General features: G+C 45.0%; 1 protein-coding gene across 1 annotated transcript in view; it reads left to right on the top strand.

Moving 5' to 3' along the window:
• The first annotated feature begins 6,701 nt into the window (after nucleotides 1-6,701).
• LOC131592274 (beta-parvin) overlaps nucleotides 6,702-24,023 on the top strand; it is a 51,719-nt gene continuing 34,397 nt past the window's right edge. The window contains exon 1 of the mRNA XM_058863679.1: nucleotides 6,702-6,867. Coding sequence (XP_058719662.1) covers nucleotides 6,753-6,867 — 115 coding nt within the window. The 5' untranslated portion in view covers nucleotides 6,702-6,752. The remainder of the gene's footprint in view (nucleotides 6,868-24,023) is intronic.

The following is a 24,023-nucleotide window of genomic DNA, read 5'->3' as shown; positions in this document are numbered from 1 at the left end:
TTGTACCTCTGATTCTTATCAAACATGGGAGAGTGTTTGTAGAAGTCTATCTTACAGCTTTTAGTTGTTGGGTTTTTACTTGAAGTATTAGAGTTTTGTCAGATATTGGCTCTCGGATATGGTTCGTATCATTAGAGTTTTATTGGTCTGCACAGCCTTCCCTGTTACAACCACAAGTCCTCAAAAAAGCTGTTACATGTCAAAAATGGTGCCATTCTAATGGTTCTAAATGAATCAAAATTGTTTGATTTGAATATATTTCACTATTGTAAATCACCTCTGTTTAAATGCCTCCTACAATCTGAATTGCATACTGTAAAAATTCAAGTCATCTGTCTAGCATAGTAAATACTAAAATTATAATTTTGAAACGTTGAGGGCTCTGAACTTTGACTGTTCTAATGCTCTCAGCAAAGCTGTTGATTTAGGTCTTGCAAAAGCAGCTTTTTGTAGCAGTTGCAAAAAGTTACTCCAGAATATGTGGAACTACCTGGTTTTTCTTTGTGTCTCTCTCCTGACTTGTTGAGATGGTAATTTCACTTCAAAGTTATCTCTGGCTTTGTCACTTGAGGTATATTCCAGTTTATAAAGATGAATTTATTCACTATTTTGGTCCTAACATCTTTGGAGGTAATTGCATACTGATTATTTTTATATGTATCAATCCTGTGTGGTCATGCTGAGATAGTCTTTTTTTTGTTATTAAGTGTTGGAAAGCTTAAAATCACAATACAAAGAAGATTCTGGGGAAACAGAACAGAAATACATGAGCTGCTAAACTCCTGGTGTTTTCTGCGCAGCTAAAGACAGCTTTGGACATGCTGGTGCTCTTCTTTGCTGAATATGTCAGGTCTGCCATGAAAGCTCATTCCCAATCAAGTCAGCACTCAGACCCCTCTTTTTAAAGAGAACACAGTTTTATACATTGCTTTAAGCATTGTTATGAATTGCTGTTGGTGTAATACAGTAACTAAATCTGGTTTAGTTGATAATTCTCTTAAAACGTGAAGGCTAAAATCTGGACTGCCTGGATTTGCAGAGCTCTGTTTGATTAAACATCCTTCCCTCCTTATAAAGTAGCAGCAGTAGGGTTACAGATGTTCAAAATGGTGTGATTGATGGAAGTCAGCTGTTTCAAATAGCAAAATTTGATATTAAAAAAAAAATTCAGTGTTTATCTAACAGATGCTGTAGGAAGTACATATTTAACCAAGCATTTTTGATGATTCTTTCATTGTTATGAGATAAAATATAAAACTATGTTGAGAATGTCAACAAATGTTATTAGTTTTTTCCAGCACTATCAACATTTTGACATTCAAAAATATTTTTAATATGAATGTTTAGATACTAAAATACTGTTAGGGTTTTCTCCTAGGAGCTCAAAACTGTATTCTGCTGCCTTAAGAGTTCTATTTTGTGCACACTGTGTTTTACTCAAGGCTGCTCAAGTGCCATACTTTAGTATGACACCAGAGCCCAAGCTCAGCTGGCTGTTTGAGAGGACTCAGCAGTGTTCTGAGTTGAGCAGGCCTAGGGGAAGAGCCCCAGACTCAGTGTGCACACCACACAGCAGCCAGGCCACAACTGAGCTTCGAGAGAACTCTAAGAAAATCAAAGGAGGAATGGAAGAAACTACTGAAGGCTGAAAAGACTTTTTGAGCACATCTTCTGACAGACCTCACTGTGCCACTCGCCAGGGAATTGTCCAGTCAGATAAAGAGACCAAAATCATGTTCCATGAGGCTCCACCTGGGTCACTGTTTTCCTACTGGCATTGCACTAGGTTGAAAAGTAAAATTTTCTTACAGCATACCACAAGTGCACAAAAGCTATCCAGAACAGAAAGTAGTCTGAATTCCTCTGGAAGAAGCATCTCTATTATGTGGTTGCTTCTATGGAATATTGGTATAATTAATATATTTCCATTTAAATTTTGCTGCAGAGGTCCAGATACTTAAAATGGATAAGGTAGAAATCAGAATTCCAGTAGAAGCTGCCATAGTGCTCAGTGGGAGAACAGCTTTGGACAGATCTGAAGCCATCTTCTCGGTGATTGTGTGTCTGGTCAGAGTTTAAAGGATAAAAGGAGAAAGGCTGTCAGTCAGAACTGTGATTCAGAAGCTTGGTGTTTGTTTAAATGAAGAGTTTTGGTTATCAGTTTACTGTGGAGTACTGAAGATGCTCTTGCTTTTCAGACATGCCACTGTTAGAGACAGCAAGGGGGCAAAGAGTGCCCCCAGACTGCACACCTGGAATGTGCTTGTGGCCTCCTGATTTCATGTGAGCAGTGCTGAGGCTGTAAGTCCCACCAGGCTCACAGAGTCCCTTCAGCTGTGGTCTTAATTCACTGCTTGCAGCCCGTTCTGGGGGCTGAGGGAGGCCTGGGGAGGAGAGGACTGTTTTGGGACAAGGTTTGAAGTCTCAGTTTTGTGTCAGGGCACCTGCAAGCCTGCAAGAAGGTGGCAGTAGCATGTCAGAAATACAGCAAATATTTCCTTCACCACTTCTAAGACCATGGGTGGTTTCCAGCTGTTCTGCTTATATAAAAATGTTTAAATTGCTCTTCATATTTGGAAGATCTGATGTTTTCAGTTGCTGTTAATGAGTAAGTTTCTAGGGGGCTTAGGTGAAGGTGGAAGAGTAAACTGAGGTTGTGAGAATGTAAGGGTTAGGTTTGCTGCCATAGTAAGGGCATAACTGTATTTGATTTGAAAATATAAGCTTTACAAATAAATTACAATTCTGATCTCAATAATACAGAAGTGTGCTTCAACATAAGCACCTTTGCTCTCACTCTGTGCCTTTTTTCATACAGGTCTTGCTGCCAGTCTTTGCAGAGGTGTAGCAACTAAAGTTTAGTATTTCCTACCTACCTCTGTACAATACCTGCTGGTTTTGTGAAGAATCTGTGTAGAAACAATTGTCCCTGCTCTGCCCTTTAAGGGAAGTGTTCCAAGTCTTTCCCATGTGTGATCAAACAGGGAAAAGTGATGGGAGGTCAGGTTGGCTCTCCCTTCTCTGGGCTGGGTGAGCACTCACATGAAAAAGTGAATTTTTACTGTGGTGTTACAGGGAAAGAAAACACCATGAGTCCTATGTGGGACTATTAAGGAGCTGGTCAGATGTCTGGAAGATTATCCTAAATTCTGTATGGAAGAGCATAAGAAAATAATCCCAAAATTACAGAATTTGAGTGTACAGTACAGTTTGTTCTGCTGTTCTTGTTTTCAAGAGGGCTGGAGCCTGCAGCCACAGCTTCAATAGGAATCTTTTCCAGGAGAATTTTTGCACAGCTTCTCAACCATGGCAAACTTGTTGAGATAGTGGATGCATGTTTTGTGAGAGCAGTGCTAAATTGCTGTAAGCTACTGCAATGCTGTTGGATGATTTTACCATAATTGGGGTGAGACTTTGTGCTGAGTGTATCCTGTGCTTTCTTCTCTTGTTATGCAGAAAATACAACCCGGAGCCAATGTCTGCATGGAATAAATGATCTTTGTACAAGCTCTTCAGTTAAATAGAATGCATAATAGAAGGCACTCTGAAGCAAATCAGTGGCATCAGTTGGGCAGTACATTCCTACCTCAGTATTTAAAAAATAACATTATTAATGCTGCAACCCCCCTCAAAGAAAACAAAAAAAAACCCAACCAAACCAAACACCAGCAGTCATGCCCCCAACACATTTTCATTCATCTGGCAGACCAGGAAGAAAAATTGACTCTGTCTTGTGTTTTTAAAACTTCTATCCAAAGTCAGTACAGGTGGTGTTAGAAAAGACTGTAATGATTTGCTGGTTTAAGCAGTGACTAGGTTTGCCTTGCTTCAGTATCTGAGGAAGAGAGACCATATATAAAATGCCACTGTTACTTCGTGATACATCTAATTACAGTAACCTCAGGTAGTCTAAAATTTTGAAAGCAGTATACAGTGCTATGGGATTATAATAAAGGAAGAAACACCTCCATCAAAAAGAAGGTGAGCAATGTTTAAATGAGCAAATGTGGATTCAGGCTTTTAACTGTTCAGCTAAATATTAAAGCAGTAGTTCAGCACTGAAAATAAAAACAGATTTTAAACAAGGCTTAGTCTTTTCAGTGTAATTCTCTAAAATGATGTGTTTATGCTCTGGCAGTTTTCTTAATGAATATACACTCATTATTGGAATGAGTATATTCCAATTGGAATGTATTGAAATGAATATATTCTTACAGAAATGCATAGGAATCTCATCCCTAATGAGAGGAAGGTACCAGAGAGAATTTTCTGGCTGCAGGGGGCTGGTATCTCATTCATTATGGGGGATTTAAACCATGTAGCTGGGCATGCTCTGAGCTGCAGGCCACTGACGTGGTGCAGTGGCAGTTGTGTCCCTGTTAGTAGCCATTAGCAAGTTAAATTACTGCATACTAACACCGATCAAAGCAGCGGTGGAAGCTCTTCATTTCCTGTTTTGAAGAGCCCTATTTGTTTGATGAGTCTTACAAAGGCTCCAGGTTTTGTTTTGATTTTCTGAAGTGCAATTTGATTTTCTGTTACCATGGGCTCTCTCTTGTCTCAAATAACCCTGCCTCCTTTTTCTTTGCAATAGGCTGAATGTTTTTTTTTTACTTAGCTACACGTTGAAGCATTTTATAAATAGATAGGACATCAAAGTCAAAGGTGAATGGATCTATTTGTGTGGCTGTATTTCAATTATTGAAAGACACTTCCTTTTAAATGGGTACATCTTGAGTGCTGTGCTGGAGTCAGTGAAGTTTTATTTACCATTTGTTCTGTGTGTGTAAATTAACCAGTTTGTTTGCTTTTTTGCTCAAAGTTTGTAGTTACACATTTTCTGATTGCAATTTCATTCTAAAAAAATCTGATAGGACAACAGATCGATTTTTATGGGGCTTTTTCCCCCCAGAGGTTGGATAAAATGCTTTTTCCACACTGCCTTAAAGCTAAATGTAATCTCAGACTTCAGTATGCACTTTGTGAAATGAAAATATCCACTCTGCTAGTCCTGTTGCAGATCAACATTAATGTGTGGGTTTTATATGAATTCAGGTTATTGATGAACTGAAAATGAAGCTTGCACTTGTAAAAGGTCTCATGTGGTTTATGCCAGGAGAATGCAGTTGACATCCTTGCTAATTATTTAATTTCGCAAAGTAATTTTGTAACTGGTGTTGATCCCACCCCTGGTAAATTCTCATTTGCAGTGTAAAAGCCTCTGCTATGGGCAACACACTGTTGTTGCAGGAAATGAAACTCATTTGTTCTTCCAAAGAAGAAGTTTCAATAAAGTTCACAAAAGTCTGCACTGCCATTCAAAAGAGTCTTTCCAGCCTGGTCATGTGTGCCCTCCACTTCCCTTCTGCTGGCACTTGTCCTTGAGTGACTTCGTGCTCAGTCACACTGGAAAGCTTGGGCTGGGTGATTTTGGTTTTTGTTTGTTGGGTTGGGTTGAGTTTTTCTTTTAGTTGCCAAAGTGACTGTAGAAAAGCAGCTGGAGGTGAGGGACAACTGGGTCTGGGTGACAGAGGGTATTAGCTTGGGATAAATCTCGAATGAAGCTGACTCAGAAAATGATCGCTGCTACATTCTGCTCTGGATGTGTCCTGCGGTGTTGCTTCTGTGTCAGGTCAAGCCTGCAAATCTGTCCCATATAAGCTAGGTGTGCAGCTCCTGAGCCAAGCTTTGTTGGTTTGAATGTGGTCCTTTGTTTGGGCAAGGGCTGCTGACAGGGAGGCTGCTCACAGGAGCACTGACAAAGGTTGTGCCTGCCTTTGGGGACACAGCAGTCCCGTTAAAATCAGTGTGACCACTTTAGGGGCTAAAACAGGATCAGACCCTAACTCTATAAACTCATCAGGACCTGTCTTTAACGTGTATTCCACAAGGCCCTTATCGTGCTCCTAGCTGCTGTGAAATGATAAGGAATAAGAAATTCTCCCTGTGGGAGCGTCGGTTTGGGGCGTTTCTGCACCCACACACCGTGCTGATGGCAGCAGCAGTGCGGGAACTCCTGGGAGGTGGTGGCTTGGCAAACACAAAGCCTAATGCCCCCTTCTCGATCTTCCCACAAAGGAGATGTCAGACCTGACCGGCAACGTGCCAGGAGGAGAAGGCAGGCTGGTCTGACAGAAGAGGCGCGTGGCTGCAGAATTAAGAGGCGCGTGGCTGCAGAATTAAGAGGCACACCTGAATGAAGCCAGCAAGGAATTGCGGTGCCCTGACAAACGGCACATGCTGAGCGTTTGCCCCCAGTTGTGTCCAACTGTTGCAAAATGTGGAATATATAAAACTGTGCTTAAGAAAGGACGTCATTTCAAGTTGGACCTTCGTGTACTTTCAAGCCCAACACCACTCCGGTCCGGCTGTGGTGGGACCGGGGGTGTTACTTTGCCGCAATGCTTTTTAGCCACTTTTCCTGGCACCCCACGTGGGTCCGGCGCACCAGGTGCCCCCGAGGAGGGGCTAGCCCGCCTGGCCGCAGGTAATGCTCGGGTGGGCTCTGTGCCCGCCCCCGAGGGTGTCCGAGGCTCGTCCCGCCCCCGCCTCCCGCGGACTTCCCGGCCGTGGCAGGGCGCTGTGGTCGCGGCGGCTTCCAGCCCGCCCCCAGCGCTGCCAGCGCACATCGTGGGCTCGCCCCGCTCGCTCGGGCGAGTGATTCCCCGCTCCCGGACTCGGTTCGGCTCCTCGGGCCCCGCAGCCGCCGGGCAGGATCGGGCAGGGCCGGGCGGGCTTCCCCGGCAGAGCCGATGTCCGCCGCGCCCGTCCGGTCCCCGACGCTGCGGCCGCACAGGATGAAGAAAGAGGAGTCGTTCCTGGGCAAGCTCGGCGGGACCTTGGCCAGGAAGAAGAAAGCCAAGGAGGGTGAGTTCACCGGCGCGGAGGGAAGGAAGGAACGTGTTCGGGGCCGGCGTGACTTGCGGCGGCTCCAGCGTTCCGTCCCGCCCCATCCCGTCCCGTTCCTCCGCGGGAGCAGCAGCGGAGCCCCCGAGCCGCGCTTTGTTTGGCGGCACCGCGGAGGGGCTGTGCCCGCCCTCCGCCCTCGAGAGCCACAACACGGCTGGGCACGGGCATGGGGGGAAAATGGCAGGGATGGGGGAGTCTGGAGCGATGGGAGATGGGTGGCAGCGATGGCGGGCTGGCAGTGGGGGAAGGCTGGCAGCGATGGGAGGGACTGAAGTGATGGAGGGTGGGACATCAGCCCATGTCACATGTCTGGAAAGGTAAGTCCAGAACCCGTTTTGTGCTATAAAATGAATTCCTGGTGAGCAACGAGACCGTGACTGTCGTTTTCTTGTGGTCTGAGAGTCGAGGAAGCCACGAGGGAATGGTTAAGTCTGCCCGTGTTTCATTCCAGGTCCGCTTCATCCATAAGCTTTATGTTGGTGTAGGTACTGTGCCCAGATCCATCCATCCTATCCACCTCGCTCTGAAGGATTCCACATGGGTGGAATCCCCCACATACCCCAGGCTGTACGAGTGTGTCCACGTGGGATCTCACTGCTCCTGTAACCTGGGCAGGGAGGCAAGAGCCTTCCCTTTGCTGCAGAGAGCCTGGAGAAACTCCCCAGCCTGAGCCCAATGGACCAGCACCCACACTGGGGGGCTCAACCCCTGTTGCACAACCCAACCTGGGGCCGCCGGCTCTCACCAGGGGCTGTGCACAGATAGCAGCCTTGCTGCTGTTGTAGAAAGGGAGGTGTCTCATTGCTAGACTTGATAAAGCTGGCTCAGTCCCGAATGCTCAGTGTGCCCTTCCTCTGAGTGCAGTGTCCTTCGGGGATGGTGTGTGCTGTTCTCTTCAGCTTCCCCAACTCACCAGTACTGGTTTCTGTGGAGAAGCTGCCCCTGCGTTATCCCCAGATTCCTGCTATCTGCCAGCAGGAAATCTGTGTGTAGGGTAGGGATGTAATTCAAGTTTCAGCCTCCTTTCAGCTGGCTGTTGAGCATATTTTGCCCATATTGAGTCTATAAATTGCCAGCAACATTCAGGGAACAGTTCTTAATATTTAAAAACACAATATTAGGCCTTGAATCCTGGTTCAAGGAAATTATTTCTCTTTCCTTCTGCTGCCTGTTCTGGTGTGGCTTACTGGCATTTCCTTTATTATCTATTTTTAATCAAGTTTCCCTGATGTGGTTCTGTTGAGGAGCAGCAGAAGCTGTTGAGCCTTCCTGAAATGATCTCATTTGCTTCCAAAAGAAGATGGTGGAAAAAACTCATCTCTGGCAGGGAGGCTGAGCACATGCTTCAAAAAAGTGCATGTCTAAGGTGGCTTCTAAGCTGAAACAGGTTGGCAGCTTCCCTTCTTAGGCTTAGAGCATCTCTAAGTAGTGGTCTTGAGGTGACTACTTTCAGAAGGGGTCACCCACTGGTTTTGCTGAGTTTGCCTGTGGTTTTACCTACTTGTGGGGCCACAAGGAGCCCTTGTGGTAATGGGAGGGCCTCTTTTGGTTGCTGTGCCTGGTACTTAGTGGGGAACCACATAAAAGCCTCACAGCCCCGCTTCTGCTGGTGTGGTGGGGAGGAAGCAAGGGGCAGCTTTTCATGAGAATATTCCTTCCAGTCTGAAATGTGACTGTTTGCAAGCCTGAGGAGCCACTGGTGGGTGTGATATTCCCTGGTGCTTCAGGCACCTTTGTTATGAAGGGAAATGGCTTTTTTCCCTTTGTGGAGCAGCTCTGGGAGGCTGTCCCAGTCATAGCTGTGCAATGGGAGGGGGCCAAGGGGTAAGAGTTATGAGCTGGGGGGTCTGCACCAGGGAAGAGAGGCTGGAACATGGCTTGTGGTAGGGTCTGGGCAGCCCCAGGAGCAAATTTTAGGCCTAGAAACTAATTTTTTTTTTTTTTTTATTTTTTTTTATGTGAGTGTGGAGCAGAAGTAAACTGTAAAGTCGTCTGAGTGGCATTCCTTGAAGGAGTTGGTAGAAGCAGATGTGGTCAGTGTTTCCCCATGTGCTCAGCCCTTGGGAATTCCTGGCCTCCCTCCAGGTTTCTGCTGGGTTTGCCTGAGGGGACCAGCAGAGGTCAGAACGATCTTCCCAAAGTAAATCCTGCCCTCTACGGCAAATGAGAATGCTGGCTGCTCATTTGCCACAGCCTGAAATCATCCTTGCTTCTTCTGCCTCAGCACCAAAAGCTCCAGCCTGAGGGCTCTTTATACCTTCTGCTTGCTTTTCACCGCCTGTGTTTTTATTACAGCTGTCACTGTCTCAGCTGTGCTCATACAGCAACCTTTAATGGGGTCTGTGTGAGAGCTAAAATCCACTTACATCAGTCCTTTTTCTTTTTGTACACAACTTCTGAGCCACACAGCTCAAAGCTCCTTGTAACGATACTGAAAAAGTTTGGTTTTCATTTCTTTAATCACAGGTCATAAATAACCATGATGTGAGGCTGCATGATGTGAGCATCTACGTTTAAATTTATTTTTTGTTTTTGCTAATTACTTCATAACTTGCTGCAATATATTTTTGGAGAGGGTTTTTAGGCAGCCTTGACTCAAGAGAAAGAGCAGCTCATGGTGAAGCCGTTTTTACCCTGGTTTCCTATGGGAGGTGGGTGAGTGATCTCACTGTCTGTTTGGCTCCTCCCTTCCTTTTCCTTCCCAGGAATATTTTTAACCCCTAGTTTGGATAAAAATGCCCCAGGCAGAAATGTCTTGCTGATTATTAATGTCTGCAGGCTGTGTCAAAATGGGTGACCAGAGAGTACAGAAATACTTTAGTGAAGCTCTGCAGCAGGAAAACCAGCAGATGAGCTCAACCCTACCATGCTAGTACTAGAGAGACCACAGAGGAGGGACTTGGCCAGAGAAAGGACAGGAAAGGCCATGGGATAGCATGGAGGGAGATGTGTGCTCCTAATCTTACAATCAGTCATGATGCACATCCTTAGAAAAGTGGCACGTGTCAGTTCCAGTGCTCTGCTACCGGTTTGGTTTTTTTGATTCTTTCCCTGTCCTCTATTTAGGCCATGTGGAAATCTTCAAATATCTATGTTTTCCTGATGTTACTGTTCCATGGCCCTGCCTTGGCATATCTGAGGTTTACATTAGTTATTAGGAAGAAATTTTTCACCATGAGTGTGCTGAGACCCTAGCACAGGTTGCCCAGAGCAGCTGTGGCTGCCCCATCCCTGGCAGTGTCCAAGGCCATGTTGGATAGGGCTGTGAGCAGCCTGGGATAGTGGAGGTGGGGATGGCAGGGAATGGAATGAGATGGGCTTTAAGATCCCTTGCAACTCAGACCATTCCATGATTCTGTGATTTTGGTCTCTCAAGATGTCCCACCTGTTCAAGAGTTCCAGAATCTGCTTTAAATACCTTAGAAAACTGTTGGGGTGCTGGCAGGGCTCATAGAGGATATATATTTTAAGCCAGATGATTCCTTAGCTTCTTTTCATATTTTGTAAAAAATACTGTTTCAGATAATGCTGTATTTCAACTTCATCTGTGAAAGGAAATTGAAAAAATCTGCCCCTTCCTGTTTGTCAGAGTGATGTTGCTGTACTGAAATAAAGGAGGAGTTTTGCTGCAAGCTTCACTCCCAGCCTCCTTGCAAAGCTTGTTTTTTCTTTTCCTCATAACACACTGTATGGAAGCAGGTGTTTGGCTAAATAGGCTTTCTATTTTTGTATCCATGTATGTGTATAGCTGATATGGGGGAGTCAGTGAGAGAAACAAAACAGAATCAATTGCTTAGCACTGTGTCCCTGTGACATGATTGCGGGTGGGCACAGGGGTAAGAAAACTGCTCTGGAAAAGTGCCATTTATTTGTGCCTGATGAAATCAGTAGGAGAGGGGAGTGAGAGAGGACAGCACTGCAGAGGGCAGGATTATTGCAACAGGAGCTGAATAAGGGGGAAGTTTTCTGCATATCAAGGGAGGCTGAAGTGCTGTTCTTGGGATCCGTGTCTCAGTGTTACAGTGGGATGTCCTGATGGTGTCTCACCCCCTTCTTAATTTACTTCCCGTACTCACAGGATGTGGCAGTGAATTTTTAGGCAGATGGAGAGACAAATACAAAATTTGTGGAGTCTAATTCTGTTGTCCTGCTTCACACAAGTACATTTGCTGCAGACTGAGAGGATGCTTGGCTGGAGAAGTGTGCCTGTGCATTGTGGTGTGCTACTGCTGCTGAAATATCCCCACAGAAGATGAGTCCTGGTTAAGTAGAATTACTTTCTCTTTAAGAAAGGAATTTGCAGTTCCTTTCCGCAGTAGTAGTAGTTATATTGAAGCTACATACTGTTCCAGATATGTGTGTAAATATAGAAAGTCTGTGCAAACACATCCAGATTCATATTTCAACCTCAGTTTATTATCCTTTCTGATTTAAATACTGGTTTAAACAGACCTAAATTTCCAGCTGGAACCTGTGTAGCCTAATTGCTGTTTCTCCTGTAGGGCTCAGGCCTGACCAGGTCTGGTTGTAGTCTTGGTAGAGCAATGGTGGTTTGGGTTCTGTGTTCTATTCTGGCAAAAGCTGTACTGGGAATATATTTTGTGTCAATGTCTCAGCGGAAATAAGCTTTGCATGAACAAGAATCCTGCTTTTAACAGTATCATAATCCCCACGTATTCTTCCTGTAGCTGTACTTAGTCTAGGGTGGTTCACCCAGTACAGCTTTAGGCACAGTCTCCTGGTGAGACAAGAGAGTTTGGAATTACAGCTTCAAGTTTTCTTCCAGACAGGATGCAGCAAGACACGCAAAACAGCTCTGTAGGTGTTCAGTAATGTTGAAGGATTGCCTTACTTTCCTTTAAGGAAAACAGACGTTTAAAAGTAATTTTTTTTCCAGAGTTGCAATCTTTAAAATAAGATTCATTGTAAGAATACTGTTAAGCTTCATCATAAAACCTTAGCAGGGTGGTTATCAACACTTCCAGTTTTCCAAAGCCAGAATTCCAATCCTTTTTTCTATAAAGTCTCCCATATTTCAAAGCACTTGTTCAATGATACCTGCTTTAGTTTATTCTAAAGGATTTATTAATTATGACAGCTGGAGAGAGACTTTTAGAAGGGGGCATCTGGCTGTGTCTGTTACAAGGAATGTGTGGAGTCTCTGCTGTGAGACTCTGATGTGTTGGAGAGGTGCACATGGACTTGATGGGAATGGGGGGAGCTGCAAAGCCACAACTCACAGAAAGTCTCTGCGAAGGTGGGACTCTTGATCTCACTGGTGAATCTGTGCAGGGACATCAGGCTGTCCTCTGCAGTGCATTACCATAAATACATTAATCCTACTGATCATGTGCTCGTGTTTGTAAGAGTTGGGATATTTAGATAATTTTATTAATATATATGCATCCTACTGATTTGCACATTGTCAGTCCAGAAGACAGATTATAGTTACTGATAACTGTGCTAAATGCTTTTTTATGTACTTCAAGGACTGTTACAGGCCAGTGGGTCTGAAAACAGACGGAGCTGATGGAGTTTTCCAATGCACTACTCTGAGCTTTGGATTGTACTTTGATGTTAGGAGATTTGGGAGATTAGCTGGCAAGTTTTTTCATTGCAAAAGCACGTCAGAACAACTTGCTGCTAAGGAGTCCAGCCTTATGTGGTCTGAGGGAAACCCAGGGCAAGACAGAGTCTGCTGGTTGCAGGAATTGGTGTTTCAGCAGCCACAGCTTTGCTGTTCATCTGGAAGGAACTTTGGTGTGTGTACCTTGTACACACAAGTTTCGTGGTCACAGCTGAGGAGATTCAGGTTTGTAGCTGTGGAAGTCCAGTAGAGCTGCTACTTTAGAGCTCCCCAAGTGGGATTTGGATGCCAAATTGCTGTCAGCTTTCAAATGCAGCCAGTCAAGTGCACAAATCTCTCAGGCATCACTAGAAATCTCAGCCTGTGAGATTCCTGAGGTTGTCTCTGTCAGGGTTCCTGGGATATGATGTCCCGTACTGACATGTTTCACAAGGAAAAGGACTTTTCTGCCTCACCTGTAACATCATTGTTTTGTGATCTTTGTCAGTCCTGCAGTGCAGGGGGGGCTATGTGTGCCTTTTCAACCCTGGACTCTTGTTCTCTTTTCAGCTCCAGGTCGTCTCAGTCATTTCAGGAGACCTGGGGGTTGGCAAGGAGGAAGGGAAATCAACCATGTCTCCGAAAGGCTCCTCCTTGTGCTGACCTCTGCTCATTAGAGCAATCTTCAGCACACCTCCAGATTCTTTGAACTAACAGAGTCTGGGCATTTTGTTAGAGAAGCCAGCTACCTGAAGGTCATTGAGGTGGCTCCAGATAATGATCTGACCTGTGCCAGTATCAGGATGTGGCTGATGGCACGGGCTCTGTTCTGCTCAACTCTCACAATATCCTTGTGATGTGCTTACTCTGCACAGCCCTGAGCTGTTCCACATGGTGACCTTGGTAGTTGCTTATCCCCACCCTTGTACACCCTCTGCCTGCTCTGTGAGATGTATTGTGGATATGCACTGTCACTGATGAAGCTCAGCTTTTCCTCTCAGGGCACAGCCCAACCAACCGAGTTGTTTACTCTCACTTACAAGGGATGTGCCTCTGTGGCAGGTTTTCCCTGGGATCTGTATGATGTGTGTGGACTGGCCCTTGCTTTGCCTGGTGGAGGCCTTATGCCCAGAAGAGGGCTAGGAGTGTCCAGAGGAGGCTACTAAGATGATGCAGGGCCTTGAGGGGAAGCCTTAGGAGGAGCAGCTGAGGGCACTGGTCTGTTCAGCTGGAGGAGACTGAGGTCAGAGCTCATCAGGGGCTGCAGCTCCTCCTTAAGGGCAGCAGAGGGGCAGATGGCCCCGATCTCTGCTCTGTGTGACCAGGGACAGGACCCAGGGAGCAGCTGGAGCTGTGTCAGGGGAGGGTTAGGGTGGATATCAGGGAAAAGTTCTTCCCCCAGAGGGTGTTGGGGCACTGAACAGGCTCCTCAGGGAATGGTCACAGCCCTAGGGCTGCCAGAGCTCCAGGAACGTTTGGACAACACTCTGAAGCACAGGATGGGATTGCTGGGGTGTGTGTGCAGGGCCAGAGTAAGACTTTGATGCTTTGTGGGTCCCTTCCAGCTCAAGATTTTCTGTGATTCTGTGGTGGCTGTAGCATACCTGTCTCTGGTGAGTGTCATAGGCTGCATCTTCTCTTCTGCCCTGCTGAGGAAGGTGTGAATTGTGAGGAGCATGGAGGTGGAAGGGGATGATGGGGAGTGTGATCAGTGGGACAGCACTGCTTATCAAGGGGTTCTGCCAGGCTGCCTCAGGAGGAGTTCTTGAACTTGGATGCTGGAACTCTGCTCAGGACAGGCTGTTCAGTGGCTGTGGGCAGGGAGTCTAAACCAGCAGTTGTGTGTGACCCTATTTGCCTTTGGGAGTGGGCACAGCACTGATGGGAAGTGGGAACAGAAGCATCTGTGTTGCACAGCTAATAGGCCAGTGGCCAAGTGATGTCTCCAGGATTACACATATTGTACTCAGGTGTAGATTTCCTAATTTGTACTCTTTTGATGGCCAAGTAGAAAGCTGCAACCTGAAATTCGTGCTGTCTGTTGTGTATGTCTAGTTTGGCTGGAACAGGATGATGGAAAACACATGATGTCAGCCTTTTGTAATTTGAATCCGGTGAAGTCCTGCTCTGAAAACCAGATGTGGAGAGAGAGCACACACCTGACAGTATGTACTGGGAGCAGTGGATCTTTGTGTTCTGGGCCCTTAAATCGCTGTCACTTCCTCTTGGAGGAGCAGTGGGGATCCTTATTACAAATCCTATACACCAATTTGTTTCCTTTCACTCTCTGCAAACTCCTTTCTTTCCAGAGGCCTTAGGCTGAGACGGGAGGCCATGGAATGAGATTCTGGTTTTGGCTTTTCTGGTGGTGAGCAGATTGGGAGTTCAGTTCTGCCTTTCAATGATTGTTTCGCCAGGTCAAAGAAGTTTTCTTTATAATCCCCAAGACCTGTCTGGCAATCAGATACAGACTTTTATAGAATCTTTTTTCAATGTATGCTGCATTTTGGTTATAAAACTAGCAAACTGTTCTGGCTCCTGGAATCCCAGTTCCTTCTTTAGCACTTCTTTCATTGTGTGGTTGAATCATAATGAAATCCACTGAAAAAAGAAATAGTGTATTTTCCATTACAGCTGCCATATAGTCTTACTGCTGATTTTTAATTAGCTGTGGGATGATTGAATACACAGTTTACTTGGAGTAAGGAAGGAGACTGAGAACTGGATGAAGAGATGTCTGTATAGAGGCATGGTGTTGTGTCTTTTTTAGTGTCTTAAAATAGAAGAATGTGTAATCCTCAGAAAGTGTTGTTCCTCTAGGTCTGTTTGGCAGATACATGCATTTGTGCCATTAAACAGATGCAGACACTTCTGTCATTTTAAAATAGAATAGTGTTGTTTACTCTCTGCCTTTCCTAGTCCAGCAGATGGATCTGGAGGCTCTGCAGAATTGACAGGATTTTCTTCAAAAATGATAGGAAAAAGTAACTGCTTGCACTTTCCACTTACCATTCTCCTACAGGAGCAGGGTTATGAAATTGTGCTTCAGGATTGTTGTTTGCCTTCTTCGCTGTGTATGGCTCCCAGTATTGTTACAGTGAACTGGTTCCAATGGAAATTTAGGCATGGTAACATTACAGAACTTGGGCTGATAGGAATCTTGATGCTCTACTTAGAATTCTGGAATTAAGTTGCAAAAGAAGATCATTGAGTCTGATTGTTCCCCAAGTCCATCCCTAAATCATGTCCCCAAGTGCCACATATAAGAGTCTTGTGGGTACCTCCAGCAATGATGACGCCAGCCCTTCCCTGGGGAGCCTGTTCCAGTACTTGACAGCTCTTTCAGTGAAGATGTTTTTCCTCATATCCAATCTGAACCTCCTCTGGCACAACCTGAGGCCATTTCTTCATTTCATTATTTGTTCCCTGGGAACAGAGCCTGGCCGCCCACCTGGCTGTCCCCTCCTGTCAGGGAGTTGTGCAGAACCAGAAGGTTCCCTCTGAGACTCCTTTTCTCCAGACTGAGCCCTCCTCAGCTGCTTCTGGTGCTCAAGATCCTTCCCCAGCTCCTTTCCCTTCTCTGGACACACTCAATATCTTTTCTGCCATGAGGGCCCAAAACTGATTCCAGTATTTGTTCTGCTCCCTGTCTTCCAGCTCAGGGGCTGGGTACAAGGAGAACAATTAGCCTGACTGTTAAAGAGTAAGGCAGGGAAGGCATTAAGTACCTCTGCCATTTCCTTAAGCTTTTTTCATTTTGTGTCCTCATTGCATCCAATAAAAAGTGGAGATTTTCCTTAGCACTGCTTTTGCCACAGATGCATTTGTAGAAACATTTTTTATTGTCCTTTATAGGAGGAACCAGATTAAGTTCTTGTTGGGTTTTGACCCCCTTAATTTTCTCCCTGCATAATTTTATGCCATCCTTGTAGTCCTCCTGAGTTGCTTGCTCTCCTTCCAAGGTGATAAACTTTTTTCCTGAAGAATGCCCAGCCTTCCTGGACCCCTTTCCCCTTCAGAGCTGCCTCCCAAGAGACTCTATCCCCCTTTGAAACAGATGTATTCCATCTGTCACCACCAGGCTTTGTGTCATGCAGACTGATCCGTGATCAAAAAAATCCAAAATTCCAGACCCTAACCAGACTTGGAGTCAGGTATTGATCTACTGGCTCTTCCTGCTACTTCTATCATTGTTCTCTGCAACTGGAAGGATAGGTAATTAAATATGCTTGTGTAATGGAGCCCTGTCATTGGGAAATTTTAATTGCATCCAGGGTATCATGCTGCAAAATGGCCCTGCCATGGCAGGAGTAAACAAGATGTGCTGGCTGTAAAGCAGATCTGATGCTGTCTACCACACAAACTGTGGTTGAGTTTTATTTTTGCATGTGGAAGAGAAGAAGCAGTCATGCCTGGCTTAGCATTAACCTAATGCAGCACCAGTCCAGCTTCAACCTAAATTTTTTAGGTCCTTCCAAGGGGGGTTTCTCCGATTGTATTCTCTTAGTTTCTGAGTTTCACTCTGAGTTTTTTGAGGGTCTCTTGTCAGGGAAAGAGACAGATGGTAACAGGAAGATGAAGGGGACTGGCCTTAGTGTCCATCCTGCTGTATGGTTGAAGGAGAAAGTTATATATTTGTTTCCATGTTTCCATATGGTAAAAGAAATTGTAACTTTTAGTGAGGGACTTTCTTCCTGTGAATGGCATTAAGTATAGGTGCCATGCTACCCAGAATCTCAGTGGAAGGCGTCCTCAGTGGAGTACTTCATTTGCTGTTGATCCAGTGGTTGGTACAAGGTTTCTCCAAGACTGCAGACACAATTTGAAACTGTCTGAGCTGGGGAATTTCACTATTGTGCTGAATGCACAGGAAGTGGGCACTATTGTTTCAGGGGGCTTGGTTGATTTAGCATGTTGGAGCATAGCTGGCCAGATGATTCTCTTTGGGGAATGTGAAAGATTCCATATCCATTGCAATCATGGATAGACTAAGAACACATGCAAGAAGAGGAGGGAAAAGGTCCTTCTGGCTACCCCTGTGTTGCATGAGCTCTTTGTCTTACATCTTGGGATGTGTTCTATTCCCTGGTTTGGGACTGACCTGTAACTGAGCTTGAAAGTCTTTGAGATGTCTAGCACCACAGAGACACCACCTTTTCTAGCTTACAGGACCTGACATTTCCAGTGCCAAGGCTTTGAAAAGGACCACAGAAAGTTAGAATTGCAAATCCTGTGCAAATTCATTGGTGTGCTGACTAAGTAAATGAACAAAAACAGGGGCAGGTCTTTTTGATACTTTGTGAAATGTGATGTTTTCTTGTGCTTTGGACTTGTTTTGATTTGATTCTTTGGCTGGCTCTCATTTCGTGATTGCATTTATATATATATATATATATATATATATATATATATATATATATATATATATATATATATATATATATATATCCCTTGAGGGCTGTGCTTGGGAGACTGGACTGGAAAGTCCATTGATTGGCTCCACTCTTCTACTTAGTTTTCAACAGCTCCATTGGGAAATGCTGGGGCTATTTCTTAAACCTAGCAGAGTTAAACATCTAAATGCTTTTATGGCAGCTGCTATCTCTACTGTACCTTCCCTTAATGGACTGGCTTTTGTCTGGCTGTAGGCTCTGAGTTCCAGGCTTTTACTGTGAGGTCTGTGGTACTTTTTCTGAAGTGCTGTCTTGACAGGCTTCTCTGGTGCTCAAAGAAACAAATTAAATAATTTCTCCCATATGACATGTTTGGAAGCCACTGAGGAAACTCCCTTGTATTTTGTAGTATTTCCTTACACAGATCTTTCATCTCAGTTTTAATACACTGCTTTACTGCCCTGAGTGCAGGCAGGACTTGGGAAAGGTGAAGCTGGGCATGAGCAACCTCAGGATATGATACACTGAAAACTGTGTGTTGAGTGTTTAGGGTAAAGCTTCTAGTTTGGAGCATGGCCTGTCCCTCCACTGGTCCTCTGGTATTTACTAGCAAACTCTCAATGTGTGTGTTGCAAGTAGAATTGTTGCATGTAAGTGTTTTTCAGGGTTTTTCTTGTCTCTCTGGGTGTGTCTTGGTTCTAGAAGACAGGTGTCTGCTAGGGAGAGCAGGAGCTTCCCTTGGGATGAAAGAATGTAGACCCCCTCCCTCCGAATTGTTATAATTTTGAAATCAAGGGGCTTTCAGGGAGAGATCTGGGGATAGGAATAACAGTTCTTTACTAGTATAACCAGGCAAACAAACAACAATAACTACAGCATTAACAAGAAAACAGAACCAGGGGCCCCGGGACAGCTTTCTCGGCTGAGACGGGATGGAGGAGAGGCTTTGTTTTCACAAACCCCTCGGGCAGTCAGTCCCGGTGCTCCTGCAGGGCTCTGAGGAACACTCAGCTGGAACAGCAGGGATGAGCTGAGATCCTGGGCTGGTGGATGAGGTGGATCAGCAGGGATGAGCTGAGATCCTGGGCTGGTGGATGAGGTGGATCAGCAGCTCCGCGGCGGTGCCTGGCACTGCCACACGTCCCGGCAGGACAGGGGGTGCGAGGCCACCAACGAAGAGGGAAGAAGGAGAAGAAGCAGCAGCTCCGTCTGGGTGATGGCGAAAATTCCCTTCTCTCCACCGCAGCAGCTCCGCGACCCAGCAAACGAATGTCTTTTCCCGAAGCCGAAGAAAACCGGCCAAAAACTGTCCCCACCCTCCTTTCCTGCCCCCTTCCCCCCCGGGCCCGGCCACTCTTTGTCCTTTCTCGAGCACCTGTCCTTTGTCTCCGCAGCTAATGGGTAAAAATTCCATGGGCAGGCCAGAACAACAAAACAAAAATAAAAAAAGGACACCTAACCCTCAACAGGGTGACATTTGGGAAACTGCAGCAATGAGGCATGTGCTCTTTTTGTGGTCTGCAGAACCATTTATCCTGGCCTGTTCTTCCTGTAGAGTCATGTTGCATGAGCAAAATAGTTGCTTTTTTTGGAAATGCAAGTCATATGTGTAGCCTCCTTTCCATTCTCCTGAAATTTGGCTGTTGAGCTCTGTACTGTCAGTGGCGGAAGATGGAGCCTTGCTGCTGCTCACCTACCATCAGCGCCTTCAGAAGTGAGTCTGATACTCTGTACTTCTCTTGACGTGTCCAGAAGAAGAAACAGCATAAAATATTCTCATATTTGCACAGTAGATTACTTCTGGCGGTGGTGGTGACCTCCTTCATCCCTCTCTGCAAAGCATATGGGGAGAGCAGGATATGGGGAGAGGTGAAACTGGCTTGGCAGATAACTAGGTGGGGTTCATTCATGTACCTACCTACAAATGAAGTGTCAAACCATGTGGAGGAGGTGAAAGGAAGTTGGTGGAGGAATGGAAAGCTGGTCACTTGTAAAATGTGTTAGCCTGAGCTGCAGTAGTGACTTTTTTGAAGCCAAGTGTTCTGTTTGATAAAGTTTGCAGGGTTAGATGTGTATGTGGGATCCAGAGGTAGAGCTTGTAGGAGGCTGTAACTGAAGTGCTGTTTTCTCCCATATTTCTTCATGGTGCAGAAGACAAGAGTTGGTTGAATGGGTTGGGTGTCTCTATTCCAGAGTAACGCTGTTAGCTCTGCTTCTGACAGCTTCTGTTGTCTCTCCCTTGGTGGTTTGCTTTCACTGGACCCATTAAATATGGGTACCTTAAGCAGTGAGTTGGTTCTGGTTTCTGGATTTGCTTTTGGCTAAAGGAGCCTTGTTGGTGCTTGGCATCTTGTGGAAATCAACCTGCTTAATTTGTGATCTTGGGCTGAGTTCCTAGACATGAAGGTGCTGTTCCTTTAGCTGCATGGTTGTAGGAGTACACCAAAGCCTGAGGGAGCACTAAGGACTTCCTAGGAGAACACAGCATTTCATGGAGAATGGATAGCAGTAAATTAAAAGTGCCTTGACAGTTTTCTATTGGGACTGGACACTAGCCCAAAATCTCCTTCAGTCCTTCCTTTTTCTTACCAGACCTTGTCTTTCCCTGTGCTCTCATACATCAGATTTGATTCCACATTCCCCTTTCTGTTGAAAATTGTTCTGGCGCTCATGCAGTATCCTTAGGAGAACATAACCCTCCACCATTTCTTCATGGGGAGAAATGACCCTTTCTGTGTTGAGAGGGAATTATACCTGGGGGCAGCTGAAAGAGTACATTTTCCCCATTTTCAAGTAGAACTTGTGTGCAGGGAGAGGAGTATAGCTTTCCCTGGCTGCTTTTAGGGTTCTCTTAAGCTTCAGTTCTTGTCTGGCTTTTCCCAGTCAAAAAACTTTGGGATTGAAGCATATTCAGGACAAAGCAAATGAATGTCCTGGAGTGTAGAAGTCCTGTTCTGTATCCTTGAGGGTATCCACCTATTATCTTTCTAAGTGTAACTTTACAAACACTTTAAAACACCATTCTTGTCCACAATAGTATTTCTGATGTCTGGGGGTGGAGTTGGTTGTGGGGTTTTTTTGTTTGTTTGTTTTTGTCTTGTGGGTTTTTTTTCTGGTGGTGAATTTTTGTTTGGTTTTTTTTGTTGTTGTTTCTGAGTGGGTTTTTTTGGTTTTGGGGGGGGGGCAGGGGGAGGGTTTGTGGTGTTTTGTTTTATTTTGAGTTTTTTTGGTTGGCTCTTTTAACTAATTTTGCCCAGCGTTAATGTTTGTGTGTCTACACAGTCAAAATTAACTTTATATTTTTTTTCCATTTCTTATCTGGCTAGTTTTCTGACACACAGTTTCCTCACTCTGTGACATAATGTGGCTTCTGGAACAGTAATGCCTACAAAAGGAAGGGGTGAGTTGGCAGGTCGGGCTCAAGATGAAGTCTGAGTGCCTCTTTGCCATAATGGATCCCTCTGCCTGATGAAGACAGCAACATAACACCAGCAAAAAATGGAAATCCTCTTTTCACAGACACCCCCCCAAGCAGCTCCCTAGAAAGATGAGAACATTCTTGTTTGTGAAAATATGAAATAAGTATTTCACTCTTGCAAAAAAAACCAACAAAGCCCAAACTTCTTAAAAACACTTCCAACTGGCTCAAGTGTTGAATATGCTGTTACTATGCTAGATACATATTTTACCTTTGGCAAAAATAAAGGGGAAATCTTTGTTCTGGCAGTCACAGAGTACACCACTTACCTGTGCAAATTTTAACACATCCATTTAAGCAGGTGTGGCCTGATCTTTGTAACTAAACCAAAAGCGTTATTACAGCCCTTTCCTAAAAGTTGCCTTAGGCTTTGCTTTTGCCTTTTCTTCTTACACCTTTTCATTTCTTTATGTACCAGAGTCTGGCCATTGCAAGTGCCTTGCCTCCTGAGGCATATAAATAATTAGCTTTATTACCACAGCTCTGCTTTGAATGCAGTCCCTCGATACAGTGCCTTTATGTGGATTTGGTCAAGTCTTTGCCTTTGATCAACCTGGGATTATTAATTCTCTTTTATAGTTAATGACTGGTTTGTCTTTCTCCCACAGTCTCTGGGAAAAGATTTTGGGGCCTTTTGTAAAAGTGCAGTGATCAGTAATCTGAGCTGTCTCTAGAAAAGAGGGCAGTGTAGCAGCATGTTTGGGCCTGGTTCTGAAGTTTGTCAGTTTTTTGTAGAAAATGTGAGATTTAGCAAAACTGCCTTTTCTTAAATGGGCCTAGAAAGCTTGTGGTTTTGAAGACAACCTTTTGTCAAATGGAAATTTAGTTGTAGGCAGTGTGTTAGCCTGTGATAGGCAGAGGAGCGAGTTAAGACACTGCAGAGTCTTCAGGGACTTACTGCCTTTGGGTCTGACCTCTCCCATGGAAAGCAGGAGCTCCAGCTGATACCTGATCTTTTATGCAAGGGTTTGCTGCTTAACCAGGGCATAACCTGTATCCATGTTCTCCTCTGACATGTGAGTGAATGAAGGTTGTGTCACTGCTCTGAAAGAGCTAAGAATGCTCTTGAATATGGGCTTTCTATTCTGCATGTGGTGGTCTAGACTATAAGGATATGAATGCAGGCAGGTCAGTCACTGTCTGAAAAAGAGCATCTGGTCACAGTTTTGTCTCTGGTGAGAAGGAAACTTGGGAAGCAGTAAGAACTTGGGGGCAGGAAGGGAGCTTCCCATGCAGTTGGAATTACCTGGGCATTGCACGTTTGCTGTCTGTGTGCTGCTCCCACCAGAGAGGAGGACAAAGTTACCTGAAAGTATCATCTGCAGTGGAGCCAAGGACATCAAAGCAGCCTGATAGCTTCCAAAGCTAGCATTGAATCATGAGATGGAAGAGCATCATGTAAAAGTTGTGGTCAGGCAGCATTACTGAGCCAGCTGGGCTGAATGGGATGAATGCAAAGAAAGCACAGAAACCCTGGGATCAGTGTCACAACAGCTGCTGCAGGGTGGGATTCAGCCTTGCAGTCAGAAATAACCAGAGCTAAAATTAAGTAGCATTTTCCATCTGTGATTGTAAGATGCAGAGGCTTACGGTCAGTTTTTAATTACAAGGCTGTGAATGGCAAAGACTGAAGTGACCTGTATTGTTGCTGATACCTTTTAAAATTACACTAAAATTAAGAGTGAAGGTAGAAAGCTGTTGATATCAGTTGGCTCTTTCTTTTAAAAAGGAGAAAGCTGGGGACATCTTTTTATAGTGCTGCTGCTGATCTTAAAGGCCGTCTACTGGCTTTTGAGAAATCCTTGACAGCTCTGGTGGCACTCCCAAGTTTCTGTAGCTAATTGCTTGTGCTGTGTGCAGTTTGTCTGTAATCCCATGTCTGAGGCAGCCTGCCTGGCTTGCAGATAAAGTGCTGTATTCCATGTGTGTGATCTGCTCATTCTATTAATTTGTTTCAAAGGCCAGCACAGCTTCCAATATGACTTAATCATGTTGACTGCTGGCACTGCCAGGATATTGTCAAAATATTGCAGAGCTGCCAAGAACCCTTGCTGTTTTCCTGGAGACTGGTAGAGAAGTGATCTTTTACATGTGAATTTGAATTTCTAGTTTAGGGGAAAACATAGGGTTTTTGCTGAAAGCCAGCCTGGACTAAGCCATGCTCTTTCAGCCTGTTCTCAATGTTCTACCCCTTCCTACTTTTCCCTGCTGCAGGTTTGCTGTGACTGGTCTCTGAAATGGAATCTGAGGCTTTAGTGAAAGCTGTTTTACAATCAGCATTGGGTAAGGAGCAAAAGACCACTGCTATTACCACAGGGGAAGCTGTTCCATGTCAGCAAGGGAAGGGGAAAAGGAGTCCTGTGACTGGACAGGCAAGGAGCAGTAATACCTCATGTGAGACCTATCATGGCTATAACTTGTTGTGCAAGCACAGCTCTGCTCTGCCAGTCTATGCCTCTTGCATGGACAGCTCTGGTAAACCTCACAGCAAAGCTGCTGCTGCCAGTATGAGGAAGCTGGCTCTTGCTAATCTGTTAATATCCATAATCTTCTACAGTACCTTTGAGTTTACAAAGGCACAGGCTGAAAGCCATTCTTTGTTGTAAATTTGCACTAAAATACCTGTTGGATTCTCAGAAATGTACCTGTTGCTCCATCCTGATTATTAGCTGCCTCC

The sequence above is a fragment of the Poecile atricapillus genome, chromosome W (genome assembly GCF_030490865.1).
Source record: "Poecile atricapillus isolate bPoeAtr1 chromosome W, bPoeAtr1.hap1, whole genome shotgun sequence".
In the NCBI taxonomy this organism is placed as follows: domain Eukaryota; kingdom Metazoa; phylum Chordata; class Aves; order Passeriformes; family Paridae; genus Poecile; species Poecile atricapillus.
The sequence above is the reverse complement of the archived record's forward strand: the minus strand, read 5'-3'. Positions and strand labels throughout refer to the sequence as shown.